This window comes from Lindgomyces ingoldianus (genome assembly GCF_010093535.1).
Source record: "Lindgomyces ingoldianus strain ATCC 200398 unplaced genomic scaffold BDR25scaffold_6, whole genome shotgun sequence".
Classification (NCBI taxonomy): domain Eukaryota; kingdom Fungi; phylum Ascomycota; class Dothideomycetes; order Pleosporales; family Lindgomycetaceae; genus Lindgomyces; species Lindgomyces ingoldianus.
Window position 1 is genome coordinate 1,775,796 of NW_022985167.1, and position 13,190 is coordinate 1,788,985.

The 13,190-nt window shown below is 50.0% G+C and overlaps 6 protein-coding genes across 6 annotated transcripts; 4 read left to right on the forward strand and 2 right to left on the reverse strand.

The window, feature by feature from the left end:
* Nucleotides 1-753: 753 nt before the first annotated feature.
* BDR25DRAFT_340602 (acid phosphatase/Vanadium-dependent haloperoxidase) lies at nucleotides 754-2,308 on the forward strand (the record flags this gene model as incomplete). Its single annotated transcript, XM_033693520.1, has 5 exons — nucleotides 754-833; nucleotides 888-1,514; nucleotides 1,561-1,689; nucleotides 1,742-2,060; nucleotides 2,116-2,308. The coding sequence occupies 5 exons, from the start codon at nucleotides 754-756 to the stop codon at nucleotides 2,212-2,214; spliced, it is 1,254 nt and encodes a 417-aa protein (XP_033551804.1). The 3' UTR covers nucleotides 2,215-2,308.
* Nucleotides 2,309-2,920: 612 nt separating this feature from the next.
* BDR25DRAFT_311350 (uncharacterized protein) lies at nucleotides 2,921-3,898 on the forward strand (the record flags this gene model as incomplete). The annotated part of the gene is made up of 1 exon (XM_033691231.1): nucleotides 2,921-3,898. One exon carries the CDS (start codon nucleotides 2,921-2,923, stop codon nucleotides 3,896-3,898), a length of 978 nt encoding a protein of 325 aa, XP_033551805.1.
* Nucleotides 3,899-4,962: 1,064 nt separating this feature from the next.
* BDR25DRAFT_280597 (diacylglycerol O-acyltransferas-like protein 2B) lies at nucleotides 4,963-6,842 on the reverse strand. Its single transcript, XM_033687824.1, has 2 exons — nucleotides 6,255-6,842; nucleotides 4,963-6,193 (listed from the first exon to the last, which is right to left on the reverse strand). The coding sequence occupies exons 1-2, from the start codon at nucleotides 6,758-6,760 to the stop codon at nucleotides 5,179-5,181; spliced, it is 1,521 nt and encodes a 506-aa protein (XP_033551806.1). The 5' UTR covers nucleotides 6,761-6,842; the 3' UTR covers nucleotides 4,963-5,178.
* A 367-nt stretch (nucleotides 6,843-7,209) lies between these two features.
* BDR25DRAFT_340604 (uncharacterized protein) lies at nucleotides 7,210-8,958 on the forward strand. The gene is made up of 2 exons (XM_033693521.1): nucleotides 7,210-8,050; nucleotides 8,098-8,958. Exons 1-2 carry the CDS (start codon nucleotides 7,501-7,503, stop codon nucleotides 8,724-8,726), a joined length of 1,179 nt encoding a protein of 392 aa, XP_033551807.1. The 5' UTR covers nucleotides 7,210-7,500; the 3' UTR covers nucleotides 8,727-8,958.
* BDR25DRAFT_113232 (uncharacterized protein) lies at nucleotides 8,939-9,850 on the reverse strand. Its single transcript, XM_033683610.1, has one exon. It carries the CDS (start codon nucleotides 9,687-9,689, stop codon nucleotides 9,150-9,152), a length of 540 nt encoding a protein of 179 aa, XP_033551808.1. The 5' UTR covers nucleotides 9,690-9,850; the 3' UTR covers nucleotides 8,939-9,149.
* A 2,230-nt stretch (nucleotides 9,851-12,080) lies between these two features.
* On the forward strand, nucleotides 12,081-13,170 carry BDR25DRAFT_351459 (uncharacterized protein; the record flags this gene model as incomplete). The annotated part of the gene is made up of 9 exons (XM_033694853.1): nucleotides 12,081-12,136; nucleotides 12,184-12,307; nucleotides 12,339-12,396; nucleotides 12,441-12,502; nucleotides 12,561-12,592; nucleotides 12,658-12,747; nucleotides 12,801-12,896; nucleotides 12,949-12,988; nucleotides 13,042-13,170. 9 exons carry the CDS (start codon nucleotides 12,081-12,083, stop codon nucleotides 13,168-13,170), a joined length of 687 nt encoding a protein of 228 aa, XP_033551809.1.
* Nucleotides 13,171-13,190: the final 20 nt, after the last annotated feature.

Consider the following 13,190-nt stretch of genomic DNA (forward strand, 5'->3'; position numbering starts at 1 on the left):
GACACACCAATGTGGCTGATGCCAATCCCCGACACACCGATGTGGCTAGAGAGGTGGAACAGAACTAACTATAATTTAAACATGTTTTACACAACGCATACTAGAGCAATCTGCATGCAAATTAACAGAAAGGTGCACTTATATTAGGTATACATTTTTTTTTAAAAAAGAATGCAATAAATACATAAGGTGACAGAGAAATAGCGTTACTAGGGTTTATCTGAAGAAATTCTGACTAACTAGCGCGTCTAAAAGAGGAGATTCTGCTCAACTTTTTGTTCTGCAAACCCGAATATAATAAGCAGAGCAAGCTCTGCTAAAAAGTAAGTACACTATAAGCACTGCGTAATAACCTACGCTAAGCAGGTTATATTAAGAAGACTAAAAGAGTAAGCTTCTTACTTATTCTAGAGAATTGCATAAGACATGTTTAATAAGACCCGTCAAAGCCTTATGCCAAGGCTAGCGTTCACCTCGTCATCGGAACCAATGATGTCGTGCTTCCACAAGCGACACTCGCCCAATAACCCCATCCTTCTACCACAGATCCGACCTATATAAGTATGGTATTGCGCCTCGTATCCCTGAATGGCTATCTGGAAAATTCTGAAAGGTTAGGACCTCAAATGACGTGATGTTGCCAATTCATGGGTGACGTTGTTGTTCCATCCCATTGGCTAATCTGTGCCTGCATACCATTTATTGTATATTAAGCATGCAAACCCCCGCTGACGCACGAAAACTGTGATAATTATGAAGACCTCCTTCGGTTTCCTAGCTTTTGCTTTGACGGGGTCGCAAGCTGCGTACTCGGGAGATATTGTGCAGTATTGGTAGGTATATTCTGGCCACGCCCACAAGTACATAGGTTAATGCCTGGGCTTCAGGGTCGAGCAGACAGCGAACTTAGTCAATGGCACGGTCATAGGAGGACTGCAATCCCCCCCTTCAGCTTGGGGTCCAGCAATCGTTCATGGAGCCATCTATCTTGCTGCAACGAAAGCCCAGAGCGGCTCACTGGCGTACCAGCAACTGGCCGTTTCCCATGCCGCACACAATTCACTTATCTGGTGGTTTCATGGTACCCGCAACTACGCCGCTACTAGTGCCGCTCTGAAGACCATTTTGAGTTCCATCGGACTGGCTGCTAACTCCACCGAAGGAAGTGCCGCGGTCAAGATTGGCCAAGACGCCGCTCGCACGGCTATCACGGCTCGGGCTGGTGACAAAATCAATGACTTCGTTGACTACACTTACGCTCCAAGCTCTCCAGGCGTATATCAAGCTATCGTAGGAGGTGCGCCTCTTCCCGATACACCCCAAGCTCGGTTCGTAACACTATTCGCGAACACGGGAGATGTGAGCCAGTTCAAAACTGCCGATCCCCCGGGGACGACAGATCCTGGATATGAGGAGCTATTAGAGTATGTAACGGTTCAGGGAGACCGTAATTCGACCGTGCGGACGAAGTTCAACACAGATACAGCGTATTTCTGGAGGGAGAACAGCCTCATGTATGTGCCACCAGATCAGATCCGAGATGGTGCTGATGCCTTGCAGTCTCTGGCCTCGAATTGCCAATGCGGTCATCGGAAACTCCCTGGCTACCAATGTCACGAAATCGGCAAAGTTCTACGCACAGCTTCATTACGCTTTGGCAAACGCCGGGGTTGCAGGATGGGCTATCAAGTAAGCTGTCTCTCTTCGCTGTACTCTAGTTGGCCCTTATTAACCCTCATAGGTACAAATACAATGCCTGGAGACCTGTCACTGCCCTTCGATACAACGCTACCGTTTGGCTTCCAAGCGGCCACGATGTCTCAAACCAAACCTGGCTTCCCCTTCTGCACCCTACGCCCAGCCATCCTGATTATGTGTCTACTCATGCGACTTTCGGCGGTGCCGCTTCCCAGGTTATCCGTAGTTTCCTTGGAACGGACCATATCAATGTCACTGTCAGCAGTAATGTGACGATTGATAATGTTGGAGTTATTACGAGACATTACACGAACTTGACGTATACTGCGACGGAGAATGGTGACAGTAGAGTGTTTGGTGGGGTGAGTATATGTGTGGGAACTGTGTACGGTAAAGGGCTTAACTGACGTAACATAGATTCATTTCCCGTTTGCGAGTGCGGCGGGTATTAAGCTAGGAACTGAAGTTGCGTTGGCGACGTTGAAGAGCTTTGACCTGAACTGGGACAGATTTTGAAGGTACTGCACATACTGGGTGTGCTAGACTACTGCTTAATGATAGATAGCTAGAAACTATGGAATGAAGTTGTGGTGTTAGAAATGTTGGGTCGAATTTAACGCTGCAGAAGTATCTTATATGTCCGTAAGAACAGATGAGCAAGCTCAGCCTCTGGCATGGCCACTCACGCGGCATGGTTTCGCCTCTTGGAAGTGCTCTCTGTTGCTCGTACGTCGTAAATCATGACAACTAAAAGAAGTCGTTGAGGGATTCTCGAGGCCAACCTTATTCCTTATTCCTTATTCTGAACTACGCCTTCTTGTAAGGCACTACAGTTCAATTTTCATCTGACTTCCCGTCTCTCAATACCTTTTCGAAACCCCTCCGAATCAACCCGTTCTAAATGCTCTACCGCCCGTAGCTATCGCTCGGGCTAGTGCCTTGCTACTCCGAAACTTGTCGCCCTTTACAACCTCTCTCCTCATCTCCGCCCATCTACTTCATTTATTTCAAATCTTTTACTTCAAAATATATGAGGTTTACTCAAGCATATACGCTTGGTTGGTTGACGAACTGAGGAACATCGACAATGCCTCACTATTCATCTTCGCCCGCCACTTTCACCGCCTTCACCTTCACTTCCGACTCCTCCCATCTCGCCTCTTACTCAAGATCCCCCACCCCCCGTCCACCTTCGACCTAAACTCCCAGACAGACATCCATCATGAATCTCCCACCCACTACTCACGTCCCAACCTCACCACAGCCTCCCCCTCCGCGAAGCTCCTCATCCGTCACCATGGACGAACCCGCAACCTCTGAACTCACCGTTCATGTCAAGAGATCAGCTTCCTCGGACATCGAGGCTCCCGCACCAAAGCGAGGCCACCCTCGCCGTGCCTCTGCGAAAGACCAGTTCACAGCTGCTCTCAAGAAAGCTGTTGACGTATATCGCGAGCAAGACGAAGCTGAGAGGGCCGTGCTGGAAGGCAGGATTGCAGAACTGGAAGTCGAGGTGGGCGGGCTGGAAGACGATAAGAAGAAGGATGGAGGCGAGAAGAACAAGTTGAAGGCTAGGATCGCGGAGTTAGAGGATCTGGTCCTCAGTCTGTACGATGAGTCTGATAACGCAAAAAAAAATCTCAACAAACGGACTACCGAGCTTCAGCGCAAACTCGCGTTGTCAATTGCTGCGAAACAAGACCAGATTGACAAGCTCGAGGCAGACTTGAACCGGCAGAATATCCTAATCACCAAGCTTGAGAAAGATGGGACCGAGCAGCGACGCGCCACCCGAACATACATCGACCTTGAGAAGGTGTATAACGCGGAGAAGGACATGATGAAGGCGGAGATTACTGAGCTTCAGGACATGCTGCAGTGCGCCAGGATCCACCAAAAGGAAGCCAGGGCCAAGATCAAGGCGGCCGAGGAAGAAACAAAGAATCTCCGCAAGATCGTGAATAACTACAACACTGTAAAGGAATCAAACGAGAAGATGCATCGTGACAAACGATCTGTAGAGCTCAATCTCGATGGCATGTATCGTCACTACCGCGATGTCCAGGGCAAGAATGCGGTTTTAGTGGACAAGCTTGAGGCGATCGAGAACACGATGTCGTTCAGCGGGAAGGCGAAGGATACGGCATGGGAGGGGTTCAGGTCTAGGCCACTGGAGGAACTGCAGGAGTATAAGTTTTAGCTTCGACCGGGTGCGGGTTGAATGAAATGGATTGGTGGTGGTGAAGTGGAAATCGGGGGATGTGATTGCTGTCGTCGGCCTGAAGAAAGAGCTGACAGGATACAGAGTTGGAGATGCAGGTTTGCATTTTCTCTTGCAAGTCAGTTTAGGACTATTTGTGGGAGGGCGTTCATTACAAGACTGATGTCTTGCTCATACCCTACACAGCATATTCTGTTGGAATTCCCTCTCTGAATACCAATGTGAAAACTTTTAGAGAACTAAGACCATAAGGAACTAAGTTGATTGATGAACGAGCGAAAAGCTCCTCTCTATATCGTGGTGGTAATAAGATACAGCAATAGAGTGTAAGACTCTAGCTGTGAATACAAATCTAGATCTAAGACAGAAATAGTATCAAGGTGCGAGTCTCTTTTTAGTGCGGAATATTGTACAACAGTCATAGAATGAGACATCCCAGGTGAGGGAGTTCTGTGAGTTCCATAACCGCAAACACGAAAGATTAGTAAACAATTCAAATCGCAGAAAACTTCTTATCTAGTACTTGCCTAAGAAGCGTTTAGTGCCAAAGAGTGTGAAACAAGGATAAAATGTAGATGGAGGAGCGTGGAGCTACTCTACTAGTTCACTAAACAGTAAGTTTGGGCCTGGGGAGAAATTTAGACTCAAAAATGAAGAGAAATTAGTTATCGCCCCTTAGAAAGGTTCGTATTAATGGCTAGATGAACGACTAGTTTCGGCGTTGAAGCCCTGAAACATATTTTCAACCCGTAAAATTCATGCCACAGGCCTCCAAACCGAGAACCATCATCCAGAACCAAAGGAGAAATTAACGAAGGGCAGATACCTGGCATTGTCCTCGTAACTGCGTTTTGTTCCCAGAGAAATAGGTATACATATCGAGTGGAAATAGGTTGGTTACCATCAAGTCTGGCTATTAAAGGCTTTGGAGGACCGCAAAGGAGGCTTGAGCGGGTGAACCGGACTGGACTTTGAACACAAGGGAGAGACTGCATTTACAGACACCACTCCGAAATCAGAACAACACGAGCGACATCAAATGGCAACCGTAGATCTATATTCCCTCAATTATACTAACCGCTCTCCCTGGAACGATGAGCCAGTGGCATGAGCACAAGTCTCCACCCATTCGGCCGTCAAATTCCGTTTCGTTCCCAAGCCAAGAGTGCCGTTACCCGCAAAACCAAAAAGGACAGAATCCCACAAAAGCAACTGTACAAAAAATGTTACAAACCAGCCCCTCGCGTCCTACTGCTCACTCAGTCAACAATCTCCAGCTCGCCCAGCCTCTTTTTAGCAAACGTATCTTTCCATTCATCCCACAGCCTCGTCAACTCCTCAATATACTCACTATGCACCTGATCAACATAATCCTTGTCCGGATGCTGAGCCTGGACAATCTGAATCGGCCTCCCGACAACAACATTCATCGACCGTCGATACGGCATCATGCCCACATCATAATTAAAAATCCCTCTAGCATGAAAAATCGGCACAGTGAACCCCATAAGCTTCTTAACCAGGAGCTGGAACTTGTGGACGTAAGGGTGTGACTTCACGTTAAGCTGTTCGTAAATTTCGTTCTCGCCGAAGCCGAGCACGGGCACGAGGTCAGCGCCGGTGCGGATAGCGAGCTTGACGAAGCCCTTACGATTGCGGAGCACGAGACGCATGATGCCGGGCGTGGCGTCGAGCGATTCCCGGGCCCCGCCTACGACGATGGTGATGGCGCGGCCCATGCCTTCGCCGTTGCGGCCGCCTTTGGAGAGGATGTTTTCGCAGGATTCCCGCGAGACGGATGCGAGGCCCATACGGAGGGCGTACTCCCGGTAGAGGGGCAAGCGAAAGTTGGAGTCGAGGGTGAGGAGGGTATTGGTTATGCCGGGGAACAGCTGCGAGAAGCCGAGAGCTTCGGTGGCGAAGGCAGCAAATGCGCCGTGGGATATGATGCCGTGTGGGTGGTAGCCAAAGATGTATTTCCGCGTCGGCTCCAGCTCCTGCGAGCGGTGAAGGCGAGCGGGAAAGTACGAGGCAAAAAGGGACCACCCCGACCATCGGCGGCACCGCTCGCTGCGGAAGGAGAGCTCGCCGGACGTGCCAGCGTTGGAGAAGAGGACATATATTAGATAGGGGAGGAGAATTGGCCACAGCAAGGGGATGCTGCAGAGGAAGAAGAAGATGGTGAGGGTACCGGCGATGCTGAGCGTGTGCATGAGCACGGCGAGGGTCTGCAGACGGCGTTGGAGGGGCACATTGAGGGGGGCGAATCGAATTCTGGACGAGTGAGTGTGATTCCCTCAAGGCGGGGTTGTACGGGAGAGCATTGCCAACATACTTGCTCCTCTGCCAGCCAGCGCCGGCCTGCCTGCCCGACTTCAGGGTGTCCCTTCTCTGCGCGGGCTTCACGCTCGTCAGCGGCTTGCCATTGCCGTCCTGGTGCTTCTCGTAGACGTGGTGATTGACGTGCACTGGAAGGTCGAGGTGCTCGACATGCTCAATGTGCTCGCCGTGCTTCTGTCCAATTGAGCCGTTCGAGTTGCGCGACGTCTTCCGGCGATGCCCTCTCGGCGGGCTCTTGGGGATGCCGTCCAGCCCTTCGCCTTCGTACTGTTGCTGGTGGTGCTCGTCTGCGGGTATCTTGATCTTCCCATTTGTCTGTATGTTCTCAATATTCTCAGCTCGATTCGACGCGTCGGTACCACCGGTACCGTTCACATGTGATTCTGGTTCTGGGGCCAGGGCGACAGCGAGGGCCTCTTCGGCTGCTGCAGCGTACGACTTGGGTGGGAGGTGCTGGGCCTCGCGCTCCTCGGGCACGGACGGCTCTGCGTTGAGCGACATGGCAGCGATGGTGAGGAAATAGAGTCTGGTGTGAGGGCGACGTCAGGAAGGGGGGGTCATGGTGTTAAGTGCTGGTTTTTTGTTGAGGTCTGGAGCTCCGCAAGCTTCGGTCGTGGAGTGCAGATGACGTCGCGTGGCTGGAGCGCGAATATGCACCAACAACCCCTTCATAACACGTCCGCTTGGGGCATACGCTTGCCCATGTAGCGCTGAAAAGGCGTAGAAAGCGCGAATAGGGCTCGGCCATGTTAGAATTTAGGAGCCCCTTTCCTCAATACCCCCCTTGCATTTGGCCGTGGTGCTTGCTTTTGGAGGGGGAGCATGCCACCAAATTGGGCCTAGTGTCTGTGGCACTTGTGGCGAGTGTGGCGAGTGTACCGGTGCCGAGGTATCTTGGTATCTGGTATCTCGTATGAAAGAGCTTGCACTTGTCCAGGTAGTCAACACCACCAGGCTCGTGCTCTTCCCACATGCATCCTGTGCTTATTCGCTACTTTGAGGACATGCCCTTGCGGCGATTGAGATGACTGTTCCCTTTGGTAATCCGCTACGGTTAGCACCTCTCTCCAGGCTGAATCTCTTGCTGCCTAAGCTTTGGCACGACTCATCTCGGCCGCCTAGCGTTCTTATATCTGCTGCGCTTCCTTGCCTCCTTCTCCCTTTCCTTGCCATTCATTCTCCCAAAACCAAAGGGTCATCTCCCCTAGATAAGACGGTAGACTTGCCCACAAGCGGAGGAAATGTCCTTCCAAAGCACTCTGGCCCGCTCATCGCGAATCAAGAAGTCCCGTCAGCCATCTGCTGCCTCAGCCCTACGACGCTCGGCATCCTCCCCATCCAAACCTAGCTCTCGACGGAAGTCGTCGCAGCCAGTAACGCATGCTTCTAGTGGAGATGATGAGCGTCTGGACGACACCGGCGTAATAGCCTCGCTGGCATCTGATCTGCACTTCCGTGATGTCCCGCAGTATATGGAGTACATCCGTAACAGAATGTTCAGCGACATCCCCTTAGAAAGAGCGGGGATGAATTCCACAAGGATCGCTGAAGTGCTGAACTATCGTGCCGGGCTACCGCCGATAGTCACAATTGCGCATATTGATGCCCTGAGCCCGTCGTCAACGAAAGCTGAGCGGGAGATCAATGAACTCGCACATGCCGGGGTTCTCCGTAGAGTTACGATACCCCATAGAGGTGTTGGTGCGGCGGCTGTGGGAGATGGAATAGCTTTGGTATCGGAATGGTGGCGCTTAGTTAACTCACATGCTGGTCTAGAAGATGGTCTCAAGAGTGGGCTTCTCTCCTTATTCCTCAATGCATTACTAATAAAGCATCAGCGAAATACATATCCGTGATGAATGCAAACCCAATATCTACCACCATCCCTAACACAGCCTTTACCTCCACCGAGCTCTCCGATTTGACAACATCTGGTTTCCTCACTACCACCACAGCGCCCGACTCCCGCTCCAGCCTCTTTGCATCCCCTGGTGTCGGTAGTCTCGGCACTCTGGCCTCTCTCTCCTCCGCTGGCTCCCGCCACGCAGCTGGCTCCCTCGCCGCCGTCGGCGGCGCCCAAGCAACTCAACACATCTCTGGAGGAACCGGGCACCGACCTCCACCAACCGCATACTACAACTTCTCGCTCCCAAACACTGGCTCGCACATCAAGCTCCTTGTCGAAGCACGAGCCCATCTCCTCGCTCTCCTTAAGAAGTCCAAGTACCGCGAAGCCCCGATGGATATTCTTCGCGAGCGATGGGATGGTGGGATCCCGGGATCGGATGAACAGACGAGGACGAAGAGAGCGAGAGGGGAGTTTACGGGTGTGTTGCCAGGGCGGACGAAAAAGTGGAGGCAGTTTTGGGGGTTGCGGTTTGAGTGGATTGTTGAGGAGTGTGTGGGGGCGGGGTTGGTGGAATTGTTTGAGACGGGAAGTGTGGGTGTTGGGGTTAGGGCGATATAATTATGTGGAGTATAGTGCACCATATGTCCCTCCAGAGTCTGTAAATTAAAACCTTAAAGCGGCGGGAGTTCCTCGCAGAAACATGTGGATGGATATTTCGACGCTCGTAGATCGTGGATGACTATAATACGCAAGTAGAACCGCTTTCGTCTTCTCGTCTAACCCTGAGTTTGTGGCGGGGCGGAAGGGGTGAAAACGACGATACCTGTTCGAAATATTTGGCGTCGAAGGGAATTTATTGAGAGTAAGGGAGAGGAAAGTAATCCTGGAAACAGATTGCGCTTCAGACTCGTGCATAAAGGCCCGGACTTCGCATTATGACCGGACCCGTGCCCAAATGTACTCTTTTGCACGTTGCCATAAAGAAACGTCTTGACATCCATGACCTCCTGTCGTTCTAGCCCTATGACGAGGGCTTTCGTTCTAGTCGAAATGAAGAAACTGGGTATAGATATCATCCGATAAACTGTCAAAATCTATATCGGGCTTCAAAGGGAATGGGTATTCCCCGGGCAGGTGAAAGAGATACTTGCCTTTTGCCCCGTTTTCCACACTGAACTCCCACTGATGCTCTGCATCGCTCAATTTCCGGGCGTCAGGCTCATACGTTTCACTGTGATCTTCAACTAAAATCCAGCTAGTACTAAGGGAATTTGCCACCTCGGCCTTTGGTTGTTCTTCTCGATCAAACATCGATAATGGCGGCGTGTCCTCTGCGGTAGGCGGAAAGCCCAGAGGACGCACAACCTCAAAGTGGTCGTTATTGGGAAGTGGCGCTTTCCCGGCAGATGCTGGACGTGAAGCAATCCCACCCCGGTTATCTTGTACGAGAGACAATTGGTGAGCTCCCTCATCTCGGTCCAGTAAAGACAGAGGCCCTAAGTCCGAACCCGTCGAGGGCGTGGCCCTTCCACAACTCCCTGATGAATTCGATGGATGCGCTTTATTTTTTTTGCTTGACATTTCGAACGCTCTCTTCTTGCACAACTGTATGATTCCCGCCAGCCGCCCACGAATTCTTGAGACTGCGGGTCCGAGGGCGGGGACGAGTTCTTTCGTCAGCTCCTCCTCTAGAGTTTCCGCCAGTAGTCGGTCAAAATTCTCATTCAGGCCCGGTTCCTCATCTGTTTGTGGGTTAGGAGGTCTTCTTTGGTAAGTGTATGGAAAGCCTACAAGGAGACGGGATATGCCCTGCATCAGGGAATAGCATCTGGAACAGGGTTTTCCACTTTTCCTCCACACTCTGATTTTGCGCAAACGGGTATCGGTTGAAGTTGATGCCTTGTAACTCTCGCACGGAAATGCGATCATCGTTTGGATTTGGAGGCAGTACTTTCAGGCAAATCGGCTCAGCAACTAGGTGCTTCGTGTAAGCGTGTTCCGAGGGCAAGTCTGTCCAACAGCGGGGGCATTGGATAGGCCGTGAATGCACACGCTTTAGATGATCTCTGGAATTCGAGTTAGCCTTTTCTTAGAAGAATGCGGTATGATAAGCTGCTGGGCTTACTTTAGTTTCGCCATGTCTGCAAATCCGGCGCCTCTGCAGGCATTTCGGGTGTGCTGGATTGGGTTCATCTGGTAATATGGGCATTTCAATCTCTTTGCAATGCCTTCGGGCTTCTTCAGACCCCTCGGACATTTTCTTCGTCTTCTACCTTCGTCGTTATCGTCGGAGTCGTCATTATTCTTGTCTGAGTCTTTTCCTGGATCTCGTCTCCTCTTTTGGGTTCCTCCACGGTTGGCTGTTCCAGACGTGGAAACTCTCTGGGCAGAACTGTCCGAGATCTGCGAGCTAGAGCCACTATCACCAGAAGCTACAGGGCCTTTGGCCTTAGATCGGACCCCTTCCGGTAAATACAGATCCCCCAGTAGTTTACGCGTGATCTTGGAAAAGGCTAACAAGAAATGCGACTTTAGACCTGAGTTTTGAGATATAGTGGTATCTGAGGTTGTGTTTAAGCTTTCGATATTATCGTGTGCAGATACCAACTTCCACTTCCGTTTGCGGGGGATATCGACATGGTCTCGTGGAAGTAGTTCTTGCCTTGGTGGAAGTTCTTCTCGCCTTAGTGTAAGTATTTCTGGCCATTGTGGAACTCTTTGTCTGTGTGGAAGTATCATTGGAAATCGTGGTCTTTCTAGCTCTTCCATCCTGGCGGTGCTGCTAGCTGGATTAAAGGAAGTAGAACGTCCACTACAACTAGGAGCTTCTAGTACCTTCTCTTCATGATCACGCCGACTCCGATATGTAAGAGATCCCATAGATGAAGCCATATTAAAGTTCTTTTGAGTACGACTCTCATGAAGCGCCTTGCTCTTCATTTCGTCTTGGGAAATATTAGGATTTGGGTTTGATTCTAGAGGGCCTACGGGCACGCCCGGCCTCCAACAGAATTCACCCAACGTGTGTTCCTCGTCTTGTAATTCCACTTCCAGATCATTCCTGAGCGTTTTCTTCTTCAGAAAATCCACCCCACTTGGTCTTGCTCGACTAATCGTTGGTCTTAAGTAGACTACACCTGAATCAGGGTGTTCAGCGCGAAGGTGTTGAGATGGCTTGGGCTGTGCCACTGCTTCTTTCTGATTTGGTGTATTTCGATTTTGTGTATAAGAAATGAGAGGGCTGTCTCGTTTGGCGGCTAACTGGGTAGGAAGGCCGAAGTCAATACTCGGGAGAGCAAGGGTGCTGGAGGGCTCATTCAATGAAGAGGGAGCCAGTGGCTTCTTGTTCCATAGCGGTTTCCAAGATTCTTCCAACAAGGATGGAAACATCTGAGAGGTCTCATTGGGAATAAGAGGCCGGCTTGTTTTCGTCATTTCGCCGGATTCAACTGGCTTAGGAAATCGCGTTTTAAGTTAGTGGTGAAGCATGGTGCTCTACTAGAAGACTTCTAAGAGTGGATTTGATAACCATCCACTTTTTTTCTTGCACCGGAAAAGATGAAGAGTGGATGAAAGTTAGGCTGAGGCTGGATGAGCCATCGCACAAATGTGCGATGATGCTGCCAATGTGGCTGACAGTCGTATTTTGCACCAATAAGACATGATGTGGCGTACACACGTGACGTGAGCACAAATGTGCGATGCATTTTCTTGAAATCCCTTGCAAGTGCTAGGAATAGCTTGTTCAATTTCAAATTTTAAGCACAGCTCAGAAATCCAGGGAGAAATATGGCGAAGAATAAGAAGGATACGGGTATAAAGCTCAAGGGTGAAAGTGTTATGTGGAAACAAACACGCAACCAATACCTCCCTTGTTATACCTGCTTTGCCATACCTACCCTCGATAGATAGTATCAATTTTAGTAGTCCGTGTAAGGCTAGGGTTTTTTTCAAAAAAAAAAAATTTTCAAGATGTCGAACCTGGCCCCAAAACCAGTGCAAGCTTTGTCCACATCTTCCAAGACAAAGTGAGCCTCACACTCCGTCTAATCGACTAACAGCTAACTTTGCTTAGCACTTCACAGCACTCGTTCACCATGCGGAGATACCTCGACGAAAGAGAAAGTTCTCAGCCCGCTCTTCGAATCCCGAACGAACAAGCCGAACGACAGGACCGCATCAAGAATGCGCTTGAAAAGGTGGAACGTCTAGGCCTTTGAATTTGGAAAGTCGTCTTATCGAGTGTCCGAAACGGGATCTCGGCAGCAATATCTAAAAAAAATGATTAGTAGATAAGATCTCATTACTTGTAGACAATGACACTTTCTTGAGACCCAGCAGTCGAAGGTTGTGATCTAGTTCAATGCAGGCTTTGGGGAGACTTGATCCCATTTGTGATTCTGCGATCCCTGATATGTTAATTAAGTTATTGCTTCCCTCAATCCTTCAAAGGATGAAGGGAAAGTTAACGCAATAGGTTATCGGTCAGCCTTATACGACTGAAGGCTTTAATGCATCGTCATGCATGGATTGATTGGCCTGTGGAAAGTAACGCGTCCTCCGCAAACCCCATGGCCTTCCCTGGAGTGGTTAAGCAAAATTTTGAAATGCACCGCGATGAATATCCGAAGCTCTTCAGGTCGCGTCGCCCTGTATATTGGATTGCTCGTGGTCATTTTACTGATCCCAAAGACGATTTAAGGGCGACAACGACATATCCATGAAAACGTTACGAATGACTGAAGGTACAGCCCAACTGAGAATCCGAGATTGTGATAGAGGTGGAAGGTGAGACACTTTCGGTAGCTTTCGGTAATACAAGGGGTGAATGAAGATGGAGAGGAGGTACACTTTGTATGATCGTTATTGAGCTCGTGGTTGTGCCACCTTGAGAACTAGCCTCTTGGCATACCTTAAACCCCCTCACACCTAGCACATCCAGCGAATTTTGCCGGCCTCCTCTTTAATCATCATTGCGCAAACTCCAGCATTCTATCTGAGGACGAAAGTTAGCGATGCGGTATGCAGCTACTGGATGAACTGCCGTAGCGATTGGTATTAGGAGTTTGACAGATATTACAA